This window comes from Daucus carota, chromosome 3, assembly GCF_001625215.2.
Source record: "Daucus carota subsp. sativus chromosome 3, DH1 v3.0, whole genome shotgun sequence".
Classification (NCBI taxonomy): Eukaryota; Viridiplantae; Streptophyta; class Magnoliopsida; order Apiales; family Apiaceae; genus Daucus; species Daucus carota.
This window is the reverse complement of record NC_030383.2, coordinates 13,219,505-13,234,343: the sequence shown is the minus strand read 5'-3', so window position 1 is coordinate 13,234,343 and position 14,839 is coordinate 13,219,505. Positions and strand designations below refer to the sequence as shown.

At 32.4% G+C, this 14,839-nt stretch overlaps 1 protein-coding gene across 1 annotated transcript; it reads right to left on the bottom strand.

Annotated features, from left to right (window-relative positions):
- Positions 1-1,500: 1,500 nt before the first annotated feature.
- On the bottom strand, positions 1,501-8,301 carry LOC108215243 (uncharacterized). The gene is made up of 5 exons (XM_017387653.2): positions 7,914-8,301; positions 3,515-4,850; positions 3,038-3,307; positions 2,412-2,567; positions 1,501-1,853 (listed from the first exon to the last, which is right to left on the bottom strand). Exons 1-5 carry the CDS (start codon positions 7,919-7,921, stop codon positions 1,734-1,736), a joined length of 1,890 nt encoding a protein of 629 aa, XP_017243142.1. The 5' UTR covers positions 7,922-8,301; the 3' UTR covers positions 1,501-1,733.
- Between the last annotated feature and the right edge of the window lie 6,538 nt (positions 8,302-14,839).

Genomic DNA, 14,839 nt, shown 5'->3' with positions numbered 1-14,839 from the left:
TATAGATTTGTATTTTCATGATTATGATTATTGAATTCTAAGTCATTTATTATCATCATTGACTATATACAAAAAGATATTTTGGAAGACTCGCAAATTAACATGTATTTTGAGAATATATCAATTATTATCATATTTATAATAATTTTTATAAATCTCATATTATTATACTTCAGATTTATTTTAGAATGATGTTTGTGATGAATAAATTCGATGATCAACAAAGATGAATTTTGTTGCTAGAATAAGTGTAATGGTTGTGTTAATCGGCTACTACAATAAAATATCATCTGACAAATGGAAATATACACATACGGAGATTTAGTGGCTCACGAGCCACTCATGGTTTATGACTTAACCTGAGTTATGTGATAAGCTGAGAGATTAAAATGTCTGTTTGGATATTTTTAACTTATTAATGACTTGAAAGTTATTTAAAAATATAAAATTAAAAATAAAATTGATTTATAGGTAATTTATGACTTGGGGGTAATTTTTATCAAAAAAAAAAAGTTCACAAAAATTAAGTCACGGAAAAAAATACTTCAAATTAAATTCTGGTTTTAAGTCAGCTTCCGACTTTAAGCCAGCTTCTGACTTATCACCCAAACAGGTATTTTTCAGTTTAAAGCTAGAGACAACTTTAAGTCCCGGCTTAAAGCCAGGACAAACAAGCTCTATATCTATACGAGGTAAAGATCAGCTTGTACGTCAAAATATCGCGAACAAAAAATATTTTAATATCATTCAAATCTATCACATATAATAAAAACTCGCGCTGAATTAATTTTTATAATTTTTCATATATAAAAGTAATTTATTTTATTTGTTTTTGAGTACGGGGGTTAAAGCCCCAGCTCGCCCCTTAATATGCATTGCCTCCCATGACCCATCCATTTATTTACATGATGCAGCATGTTCCGCTGACCAAACAGATATACTGTTGAACAAGATGCTACAAAGTCTCAACGACAACAAAGAAAAGAAGGCAGTACAAAATAATGAGATTCATAAGATAAGAGGTAAGTACTTCATTACCAAGTACAAGCTGTAGTACTCTTTAGCTGGCTTATTTGAAATGGTAGTAGTAGTAGTAAACTGTAAGCAGATAGTACAGTTGTACATTCAACAGCCTACAGCGTACTATTCTGTAACTAAACCATCCGAAGCACCAAGCACTAAAAAGATGGGCATGCAGTACATACACACACACACATATTTAGCCCTCTAAATTGAAGGGAAGCAAAGGGTCAGCAAAACTATGAATGATAAACAATGCAGATCTTTAAAAAGTTATTGAGTGCAGCGTTGATGATCTCCGATCCAATTCTTCGCAGCAGACTGTAGTTCTCTGGAACTTCACCGCTGCTGGGTTCAAGTCATCTACGCTGCACTCAATCATATTTTTCAGATCTTTGACTCTGATTAAGAGCCTGGCGTCGCTTTGTTTGCTAGAGTGTGGAGTGCCAATCAAACAAGGTTAGCAGCACAAGAACCATGAGTTACAATCTTTTTGTACTAACTTTCATCATTATCAAAAATCTTTCGCTACAAGTTTGTCAGTAGAAGTGTAGAATTGTACATGGCAGATAACTTTATCACCACAATGTGTAGAGTATGAATGCCACCTCTTATTCTATTTTCAGATGAAAAATATTTTACTCCAACGTAAGAAATACAGGTATTGAACTAGTTTATCAAAATTTGTAGTGAATGATAATCTGGGGCACCTTTTAGGGGGCCATTAGTCCTTCAATAGTGTAGATGAGAGACTCAGCCCAGTCAACTTTAAAAAGCATTGTTTGCAATGTATGCATCACATCATATTCCGGATCAAGTTTTCTTTGCCATCCCTGCAGGAGTGATCATAGGTTACAAACGTATACTGTACAGTGAAGATCCTAGTTCAACCACTTCTACAACAAAAAAGCAAAAGCATCATCTTTTCCTTGGCCAAGAAGGTCCAGGGCAAATTAAATAGAAAACCAGCACAATCCCATACAAATAAATTACTGATAAATGCAATCTGCACTTTAGTTTTCACTTGTAGTAAACTATTTGCTATCCTGGTATAGCCATCTGTGTTTGGTAATTACCCTAGATATTTCCTTATTTTTACATCTACATTTGAGATTTGCATGGTGAAAATTAAAGACAATGCAAAAAAGATTTAGCAGATAGTATGATTAGAGCATAAGTATTCTCCATTGTTTTATTCTAAAGTCTAAACTGTGATGTACTATCAATCATGTAAGGCAGTGAGGGCATGAAACCAAGGATCCAATCCCAATGCACGAATTCATAGTTCAGATATTCAATTCGTGGAAGCTTTGGTCGAAGAATACACCACAAGCAATTCTCTTTCTGTGATACTGAGTAATGCTAATAAGCATAAGATCCCCACAACATACCTCCAAAACCAAGGTGGTCACCATCACCGTGGTTACATTGCCATCAATGTTAACTTTGTGGCGCCTAACTTGCTCAAGCAACTCATGCATGCAATCAGCTGGATGAATTAGATCACCTTCTGCAGAACCCCACAGTCGAAAAGAACTCTCCACCTCCTGATATAGGAGATTATTAACTCGTAAAAATTAGATAGATAAAAATAGAAGACTACCACATGAAAGCAGGCTCCTTGAAAGCTTAAAGGCATACTAGTTAACTATCACCAAAGCACAGAAGAAATATGCTTAAATCGTAGTATTTGATCCTGAGATTATCAGCTGGTGGGCGGGACGTAACTGTGAAATCATTTTTACAAAGTTGGACCATATTAAAAGATCATCATAACACATATATAAATGACAATCAAAACTAACTTAGTTTGTCAATTGAACACAAAACTCATTATAATACATAGGTTGCCTTTGAAACAGAGAAAAATTTGTTCCTATTGGTTGGCAGTGTAATCTGCTGAATATAAACAATGTATATATGAATCAGCCGAGGAGCCAACTCATATTAGCTGTCTGTCGCACAGACTTCAAAGCGAATTATTCTAATATCATAAAACTATGTCATTATATATCACCTTTATAAAAGCTGCTGGGTTTGGGCAATTTTGCTGTTTGGATAATCTAAGAGTTCTTTCAGCAGCAGTGCGTCCATCCCTTAGAGCAACAGCCTTAAAGAACTCTAAGAGATTCACTCGATCTGTCTTTGAAAGTTCAGCAGTCATCCCAACATCAAGAAAAACGACATGGGGCCTAGATTTGAACAACCCTTTAGATGGAGCTTTTTTCTGATTAACTCTTACAAGAATATTTCCTGGATGCATGTCCGCATGGATAAAATTGTCAACCTGAAAATTGAGTTTAAAGAAATAAACTCAATAAGATGTGAACCAAATAAAAGATAGGAAATTACACAGTAACTAACAATGTGGAATGGAGAATAAGTGACAAAGCACAATGTGCAGCCAGAATACCAAAAAGTACACCATGGATTAAAAAATGACGATAATACAAGTAAACAGACATTTGAACTTTAGATATGAATCATACAGTACCAGAAGCATCTTGAGAAGGACATGAGTCCCTATATGGGCGAGACCACTTTTAACAGGTTCTTGTCCATCAACCTCATCTACATAATGCAGAATATTGTCACCGTGTTCATAAGTTTCCACTAAGACAGCTGGATGAACCAAGGGGTACAGAGGCTTGGGAAATGAAACATCCTTCCATCTGCGAAAATTGTAAGCGAAACGACTCAAATTAGCTGCTTCCCTCGCGAGATCAACTTGACTCATCATGAACACAGCAAATTGTTGCATACTCTCATCCAGTCTCAACCATTTTAAAGTAGGGATGACTTTTGAAAATTTCACAAAGAAATTAATTAACATAAAATCCCTTCTAATTGCTTCCCCTACTCCAGGATGTCTGACCTTTACAGCAACAAGAATAGGCCTACTACGTTGCCCGGGGTATCTGAATTTCAAAATAGCCCGATGAACCTGAGCAATACTACCAGATGCGATAGGTTGTTCTTCAAACTTCTCAAAAATTTCAGGAATCTTGCGTCCAAATGCCCTTTCAATAGTTCTTTTCGTGTAATCATAACCATGCGCTGGAGCATTGGTTTGAAGTTCAGCAAGCTCAGTGCACATATCATTGGGAAAAAGATCTGGCCTTGTTGCTGCCCACTGACCCCATTTAATAAATGCAGGGCCTGCCTTTTCTAGTGTTAAATGAACAAGACGGAGCCATTTCTTCCTGAACTCAATGCCAAAAGAATCCGCAAATGGAGCCATAGCAATGCAAGGTGAAAATAGTACCGTTAAATATATTGCTCTAAAAAACATTATTAAACCTTCAAAAAGTGAGAAAACAAAAGAAGTCAAGTAAACATGCCCATCTTGTGCATGCATGTACAGTGAATCCTTTGAGGGAAAACCCTCTGCTTCTGCCCATATTCTCTCTGAACATGTCAGTTCCCTAAAGATTAAGGCAAGAACACCAGGTGCCACCAAGTGTGAACGGGTCAAAGCAAGACTCACTGCACAAGCAATTCTACTTATTGGAGGTAAAATTGGCCCTGTGTATGAACAGATGTGAAAGAGCCTTTTCCAAGCAATTTGAGCATGAGATGATATTTTGTTGCTTGCTAAAAAATAAATGTTTCTCCGACCTCCGGGGTTCTGCAAAGTTGCTTTTACTTCACATGAAATGCAATAGATAAGTCTCCTGTTTGATACTTTATACCGAGAGTACAATCTAGACAGTGAATATGGTACCCCATATGCACAAGGGGTCCCACAATTGTACAAATGAGAGCTGCTCGCCTTTGGAGTTTGGAGCAGGGAGTACGCAGCCCTCCTAAAATTGCTGAATGCCAGTAATCTGCGATTCACAAATGCACATATTATACTATATCATCCAAATCATTTTACTTTCAATTCTAATAGACGGATATTTATCACCAATTGTTGCGTTTTAACTCAGCGCAAATATAATCTTCAATTACACGTAAAGGGTCCTCTTTCCGACGCGACTAAAGCTAAAGAGTTTATTAAAATATCATCTGAATGGAGGCATATCTCCAGATTCTCCACATAGACTGAAAAAGAAATGAACTAATATTTAATCAACAAAATTATCTATCATGTTTTGCACCCTTAGCTAGGCTATGTTTGTTTCGCAGTACTAATAATCCCTGGACTGAAGCCAATATGCACAAACGCGATGTTTGTTCATGATATCAAGAATGTCCAAAACATTGTGTTATTTATGCTAAATGAATACTAAATCTAGTGTTTTGGTCTTCCCTTCAAAGTTCAAAGTATACTAAATTACTTTTTAGTATAATAAAAGTAGAGTTCAATTACATATATTCTTTTAAAGCACCAAGTATGACTGATTGGGTGCCAACTTTAGAGTCCAATAATTGCTGATCCTTGCATAGAAACTCATCTTATATTCAATGCTCAAGGTATCCACTTATCCAAAATTTAATTAGTTTTTACTTTGTTTTGAAGTGATTAGAAAATACCCATATATGTTGAAATTTACTGTACCATCAAGCCCTAAAGTTGAAACCCGTACCTTTTAGCCCCCAATGTACCGGATGTATACCTATTGGTCCCTATGTGCGACAGACGTGGATAAAGGTATATATCTATTGTTTTATTTTTTGAAAGATTTTAATATTATAAAGATGATACTTATTGTATTATACAAAACAACAATTATACCTCTTCATTTTTTTCTCCTACGATTAAGTTTTACACTTTATCCAATTATATTATATATTATATAAACTAAAACTCGCTAGAACGTGTATTATTTCTTATAAAATATGGCAAGTTAAATGCCTAATTTATCATGATGAATAAATAAAAATAAATTTTGTAGAACTAACAAACAAATAACAAAAAGTATATTTCACAAACACTCAATTTTAACAATTATTTATAGTTATTAGATCAATTTTTTAAGTTAGTCAAATGTCTAATCATATGAATTACTTCGATTTTTTTGCTATCTCTATATAATAATATCATATTTCTTCTTATGCATAATGTTATTGTTTATAGTATAATTATTAGATCAATTTTTTTAACTTAGTCAACTTTCTAATCATAAGAATTAGTTTGACTAGACTTTTTTTTTACTAGCTCTATATAATAACATTATATTTTTTCTTATGCATAATGTTATTGTACATAGTTTCAAATTTATTTAAGTATACAATGTAATTTCTCCTGTTAATTTTATCTGTTTTTTCTATTTGTTCGCTGGACAGGAGAATGGAATCTTCCTTATAGGTGATTTCTTTTTTCATACGCCAAAGTTTTATAATCTAAATATCTCCGACCATCACTAAAGTTTTATTATACTTTTTTTTATTTTTTCGCTGGACAAGAGAATGGAATCTTTTAAAAATCTATTCAAATTAAAACGAATATTATTCAAACATAATTTTCTCTCTTTCTAAAATTAAATATTAATATATATGATTAAATAACATATATTATATGTCACCAGTACATGGCACAGGTTATAAGCTAGTTTATCTTATATTTACAATCGACTTTGTGATTTCTAGCAAAAATAAAAGAGTGACTCTAAACCCCCTAGCCCTTGTATTTTTGCGGCCAACCATGATTTTATACAATTATACAAGCATAATCTTTCTTTATATCATATAAAGGACAATCCACGTTCCTTTTGGTGACACTCTATAATCATTCGAATCATATTTATCTAATGTTCCAACGCACCTACAACTTAAATTTCTGAAAATAAAGATCTATGTATTTTCCCTTGATATATAAGAAAAGCCTCTAATTTAGAGACAAAAAACTAATTTATATAAAACAAATGTTATATATAAGCAAATAATTATATAAAACAATTCTCTATCAAAATAAAAATAAAATATCAGTCCAGTCTACGGAAGGAAGTAATTATATAACTCTTGCAAATAGAAAATAAGTATATAAGACATATCTCATTATTGAGTAAAATCAATTGAATTTAAATCATTTATCTAATTGTGAAAATCTTGTAAATATAAAGTTTGGTAAATATTTCACTAATAACAATACTTCTATACGAGCTGAGTGTAAAAACGAGCGTCACCCAAACAAAACATCAATATCTAAATATATTTAAAATTTTAAATTATTTTTTTACTAATTGTATACATTTCAATATATAAGAAAAAGGACAGGAGTAAGGGGTTCCGCTCTATGTTTTGGGGGGAAATACAAAGTCGATTGTCTTTTTTGTTCCACGCGTCTATCATGATAAAATGGTGAATAGGTATATATCTCATACCTTGGGGTTAAAAGGTACGGGATTAAACTTTAAAGGTTGATGGGTACAGTCACAAACTTTAAGGCCAAAAGATCATGACGGCGAGATATATACATATGATAGTGCTCCTCAACCTCTAAGTTCCAATTCAAGACAAATGCCTTCACCAAGGTAGAACATTTTAGCTACCACATCTAGGCACCGATTTTATAATATAGAATCAATCATGCGATGTTTAGAAATTAGAACTAATGCAAAACCGAGTTATTATCTTACTAATAACTCATTAACTCAAACCTTATGAAACAGAAAACACTATTCTATCATCTCCTCGTTCATACAGTAATATCCTGATAAAGTTATGAATTCAATTAAACCATGCTTTTATTCGACTTTCACACTAGTCTTGTACATTCAAAGTTGTGATTGTGGCTGTCAATTACTTGATTACAGCTTAGCAAACTCCTTAATTAATCGAAATACAGCTCTAGCAATATAAATGAATAAAAAGAAGAAACAAAAAAATCTGCAAAAAGCCCTAGAAGCAAGATAGAAACATATAACTAGACATCATCTGAGTATATATTCAAATTCAAATTAAAAAAATAAAATAAAATAGAAGAAACGAAAAAGAAGGGGGCATACCTTGACATGGCTATAGAAAAAAGGAATTGAGGAATTACAAGCGTGAGACAGTAAGTGAAGGAGACAACAAGGCATTTTAATTAACGAAGTGTGTGTATCATCGTTAATGAAACCTGCGGCGGATCTAATGAATAACGATATGTTGAATTGGATTGTACGGGTGACTTGAAAAGGTACTCTGTTTGTATCTGTATGTGAATTTATTAGCAGCCTGCCTGAACCTGACATATATTTTCTGACGTGCCTAAATCATGACCCAGTGTCCTTTCGAGGTGGATCCGTTTTCAATCAAATGCCCAATTGTTAGGGAACTCAGCCGCTGTTATTTGCTCGTTTCAGGATTCGGGTCAGGAATCGTGCTAGTTAGGTTGGTGTCAATTCTGGATTCAAGACCATTCATTCGGGTTATATTCATATATACACTCTTTTTCTTCCTTCTAAATTTATACCAGTAATCGTGTTTTTTGATGATAATGATAATAAAATTATTTAAACAATTAATTATAAACTATATATTATTCAATATATATATAATTATATATAATTACTAAATTAATCAAACTAATTTCATCGGAAACCAAAAATGTTATGATTAATTTGCATTCTAGTCTAATTTGTGATAGGTTGTCATGTTATATCCAGCTTTTCAGTACACAATATAGATGAATTTAATTTTATGTTAATTTATTATTAAATAATTCAACTCAATTATTTTAATTTAATTTGATTTATTAATTACATATTGATCCAGTATTATTTTTTAAGATATGGAGTATATCATTTTGAGCGTCTGAAATTCATTCGAGCATCGCTATTCCTGGTTTCCAACCAATAAATTCGTTTTAATAATCTTTATTTAACAAGTCTCTAAAACTTCTAATACTCTCTCCATTTCTTTTTTTTTTTTTCTATTTGATATGTTGAGACCGGTCATAATATGGGACAAATTAATCCTTTACGTTTAATTTATAAGACTAAATATAGTTGTGTGATTTTGTTGGATTCGTAATTATGAGTCCTTTATTATATTTAACTAGCATTTTACCCGTGTTACGCACCGTATTATTATTGATTTAATTTCAATTGAATATTAAATTTATATAATAATTGTTTTAAAAGTGTAACCATACATTTTTATGCTAAGTTTGATTTAAATTAATTATTGTACTTCTAATATTCCTCGATGGAGTTAAACATATATAACAATACAATTATTGGTTGAATATAACAAAAATTTTATAGTCGTGAGATAAGTATATAAAAGTGTCGGACAAGATATTTTTATCTTTAAATAAGCAGATAATATTTTTTCGTCATTACTGTACATCCAATAGATATATTCCTCAAATAAATATGAACTTAAATCCAAATGTATGCCTGTAAAAGTAACTTTGTCCCAAACAAATTTAGGTTTTGTTTTTCTTGTTGTGACCATCATGATTGCTGCGAGAGCGTTTAGTGAATGTTGATTGCATATCCTTTGTAACGACATCAACATTGACTGGGGGATCTTATACCTGCAAAAAGGAATAAGAATAGTTGTCAATTAATATATATGTCAGCCAATTATTTGAATTAAAATTCTGACACATACCATGGCATTGATATCCGTGGTATTTTTCTTAGGTGTAGTTTCAACCCCTTCAAACACATCAGAGGCGAAATACACCGTGTTTCCATGAATCAAGTTGTTAGTATTCAAAGATAATGTGAGTTTGAGAGTTTTCCCAATGATATTCTTCAATTTTTCTAGGAAGTGTTCTCATTTCCCTTCTTGTAATATAATAATATACTAGCCTTTAACCCGTGCGAAGCACGGGCGGGTATAAAATTCGTAATTTATTAATTATAATATAATTTTAACATCATCTTATTAGTATTTTAGTATTAATGAATTAAATTTTTAACCAGATTATATTTACCAACTGATTACATTTTTTGGACGACTACGAATTATACCAATATCGGTTTATTATAATATATATAGTATATAAATAATATATAAATTATATTTAAAAGAATAATAGTGGAGTTTTTTATCTTGTATTACATCACAAGTGTTTGTAATTTGAACGGTATAAAACTCTTTAATATTGTAAGAGTAATAGAAGTCTACATGTGACCGACTCGTAGTTATAAAGGAGATGACCAAACCAAAATTTTGTACGACTACAAATTAAACCTATGTTGGCTTATTATATTATAGTATAGATTTTGAGAACAGTAATATCATGAAAATCAGTTCATATGTTTTTAATTCATGTGTAATGTGGAATTACCTTTAGATTCTGACCAATGAGGCTGTTTACAGTTGTTGATATTAAACGCCTGACCTCGCGATCGAACAGAAAAACCTGAATTGTCTCAGTTGGATCAGTAACATACATTGCCAGCTTGAACCTATAATATTAATTTATAAACAGTTACCGAGATATGTGTCCATAATTTATTAAGAATAATGTAGAATTTAGATTTTATACCGTTTTTCCGGGTATGATACAGTCTTGGCACATTTTTCACAGTTGTATGTATCATTGATGAAAGAGAGTTCTCCCGGGCATGAGTCACAACTATGGAACCACCATCTGGACTGTGTGTCAACATCACACACTGATACATGACATATAACCTCCAACTACAATAAAGTTTTAACAATTTAGCAAGCGTGGTCTAAGATGCATGGAGTTGATGATAAAATAAGAGTGAATTTACAAACCGTTTGAAGATCTGGATTTCTAAGGTCTGTAATATGCTTCAAACTGTAAGTTGGTATTCTCTTCTTTAAGCAAGCTGCCACTGAAGTCGTATCTTCCACATCAGTCGGTCTATTCACAGCATTGAGCCTGTTGCAGAAGTTGTATGTAATGTATTTTATTAATTTATGGAGGCACATTTTTTACGATACGGTGTGTAAACAAACTATATGTAAAATGTAATTCAATAAAAAAATTGATAAGCAATACTGACCTATTCCGCAGAGGGTACACTACATCATAGTCTGGATTTATATAGAATTTTGAAGGGGATAGTGTACTCGCCTGGAGTTGTTCTGTAAATTTAGAGATTATTGTCAGTTTTGTTTGTTTAATTTTATTAAGTTAATTTAGATTTGGAATGTGATTATGTTAAAAGAATATACTTACTCTGATACATAGTTATTCCACAGCTTGTAAGAATGATAATGTTTTGCTCAGTATGCCTTTTTTGTAGTTCTTCTTTCAATATGTGCGCTAGTTTCGCCCACACCGTTACTTTAACCTTTTCACTGCACCAAAGTATATTGAAATAAGAGTACATGAAAAAGTATATATATATGAAGCAGGCTATAAAGTCAATGATCTTATCTCCCGTCAGTAATGTCAAACATTAATATATCTTTTGGGCCTGTGGCTGTGTTTCTACTCTGCATCGGGAGTATATTTTCGAACAATCCCATCAGATCTGGTAATGAGATGTGTATTAAATTTCCCGGCATTCTATAAGTACTGATTTATGACCATGATCTATGACTATGTTGAATATTATGTATTTTACCTGTCAAGATTTTTGTATTTCCAACCTTTTCTTTGAGGGTACTGAAAGCTACCAGCTCGAACTTGTGTTGTGGAATCATGTCATCATCCTCCTCGATCAGTTTCATGTTTGTGCGTTTTAAGAAGTAGATCTCCTTTTTATTGCTGACGGCTGAATAAGAGTATTTTGCATCGGCAACATTGAACTCCGAGATGACATAAATCTTTCCTTCTTCTAGGACCTCGTCTATCCCATTGACAAAATCTAATCCGGCAAAAGCATGAATATGTGTTTTCTCCTTATGTACAAACAACTGTTAGATCTGGGAAATAATATTATTGCATGTTAAACATAAACACACATATCTGTATTTCACAAACGTATGTATGATATTTTTTAATGCTATATTATTTTTTTTTGAATAGCAGTCAATAACATGGATTGTGACATAATATACATGATGCGACCCATCAAAGATTAGAATAAATAAATAGGCAAAATTTCAGGTATTTTTCTTTTGGGTATTGATAGTGATTTGTAATTTAGCTCTGTACATTCCAGATTCCGTGGTTTGAGGATTATAATATTTGAGGTTTCCTCCTCTTACTTCTAGGCCTTAGGAATCTGAATTATCTAATCATTCAAAGGCATACAGAGTGTATGATATGCGGTTCACAGTTTTATATGAGTTTTTATGAAAGCACATCACCTAGCATAAGTACTAATATGTTACTTTTCCTCTTAGTATTCAAGTTGTTCATTCCTACTTTGCTTTTACAAACTTAAACTCCTTGTACATATCTCTACTTTCTTGAAACAAACATAACTATTCCATAGCAGATGGCCTCTTCTGACTTCCAGACATTATGAATCTGAGATATTGAAAGGATATCTTTGATATACAATTATTTATATATTTGTTTTGGTATTTGTGACAAACATTAAATTTAAATTCACTTAGTAATCCTCCCAATAGGACATTAATTTAATTGATTAATCAAAGGTAGATAGTCATTTTTGGCAAGTATTTCTAAAATACCTTTTTACCAAAATACATTCGTTTTCAAAAAGAATTTTCATTACGCAATAGTCATGCTGAGGAATTTCGGTATTTATCAATTGCCTCTCTCTTACTATTGTAACATCAAAATACATGAGCAAGGATGAAGTATCATCTACATATGATATTCTTTAAATATCTCATGTAACATTATTTTCAAAATATATTTAAAGTAATTTATTCCATGCTTAAACAATTTATTATCTTTCGGAATAAATTATTTTAAATCTTTCAAAAATCATAGATCCTTCATTTTTCAAAGGTTTTATTTTTCTCAAGAAGGATTTATATTCTCCATATTAATATTTATCTCAAAAATATTAATATCAAATTTTATCTCATTTTGGGATATTTTTCTCGGTCTCTCAAATTCATTATTTTTCAAAGAAAAATATTTCCGATACTTAGAAAGCTCTTTCAACTTATCAAAATCATGATTTATCATGAACAATATTTTTCTAAGTATTTTGGGATAAAAACTTTCGTCAAAGAGTCTACACGATTTGACTAAAAGACGAACTGTATCGGTTTTTCAAATATCGGTATTCGTTAAGAAAATTGATTTAAATACTATAAAATAGTTCCCCATCCTCAAAAGTATTTTATATTTAAGGGAATATATTTTAAGTATTTAATCAAATCTTAACTCTGGTCAAAAACTCTCTTCTAAATCTCAAAAGAATTTTCGTTCGTTATTTGGACCCGAAAAACATTTTAATCGTTTTAATTCCAAATAAAATACTTCCACTTGTCCAAATGACTTGAAACTTGAGATTAGCCAGTTATATATTTTTCTTAATGCATGGTTAAAGTTTCGTAATTTTTCGAGGACTTTCGTTCCGGGGCGTTTTTCTTTCTATAGTCTCGATCTTCCGCCGAACGTTTGACCAAGCTAGAGTTGACCAAAAATTACGAAATTTGGCAGAATACCATTTTCCAATATTCTAAGATTTATCATATTTTTTTCAGAATTTATTGAGCACGTTCGAAATCTCGTAATATTTAATGTAACGGAATTTAATCGGTTTCTCGAACTGCGTGCCACCTTATCCACAAGCATGGAGCATTGAGATGTGTGCCAATAAATGCAGGTCAACTAGTGCATTTAATGCATTGGCAAGCATGGGGGACAAGAATGACAAGCATGGGCAAGTGGGGCCAATGTGTTTTTAATTTGAATTTAATCATTTTAAGTTCAAATGCTTCCACCAATTTTGCCTATAAATACAAGGCTCCCCCCATTCATTCTTTACAAGCTAGCAAGCAAGAAAGTGCTGAGATTTTGCAAGTAGAAGCTCTCTCCAAATTTATACAAACACATTTTTCATCTACTTCATCTTTAAAACCTCCGTCCTGCTTGGTATATTCGTATATTCTCGAGGTTTTAAACACCGAGGCTTTGCTCCACCCAACCAAGCCTCGTACCACTTTGCTTGTTCATAAACCACTCTTTCCGATCTCCCGAAGGGCTGTCCGAAGTTCGTCCATAAGCCAAATTCCTACCGAACCTCCGGCGAATTTTTCCGGCGAATTTTTTTGCGAAAATCGTGTAAGTGGTTTCTTTAGCTTCGTCTTATCCGAGTCTTAACCGACCGAATTTAAAAGAGCTATCAAGCCATATTTCTCTTCATAAGCTCTCTTTTTCTTTAACAATACAAAAGCACAAGAGTTGGCCGCTCGTATTATTTATAATATACCTACGTGTGCGTGTGTGTGTTATACCCTCTCTTGTTGACGTGAAGATTCTCATACGTGCTGAGATTTCGTGAGAATATTTGCTTAAACGAGTTTAGTGGTGGTCCTCACCTTAGTGAGTTGATTAATACGTATATATTTATATCACCAACACTTTGTTCACACACCACAAAATACCCGTAGCTTGTCCCACGCGAGATTCGCTCGGTATTTCTAAAATCAACTATATATATATTATAGCGGTGTTATAATCGCAAATTATTGTGGCCCAAAACTCTATATCATTGTGCAATTATTAAAGATGGTCAAGAACTCACTCTCTCGTGCAAAACGATATTTATATTTAAAGAGGAGTTATCTTGCAACGAAGTTGTAAAATAAAACACTTCGTAATATTCACTTCGAAGGTTATCATACCCAAAGTATTTCATATACTTAGTCAAAGACAAGTATATTCGTCCATATAGCCAAAAGAGCTTAATGTTTAATGCAAAGCCATAAACTTTTGCTATTTACATTCCTTTGTTTAAATCTTTGTCTTATCTGTTAGTTGAGTTATCCTCTAGGAAATTTGCATGTTATGTTAACAAACAAATAGGGGGAGATTGAAAGGCATATGTTCAGCCTATTTGTATTTAAAGAGTTACAACTCAACTCA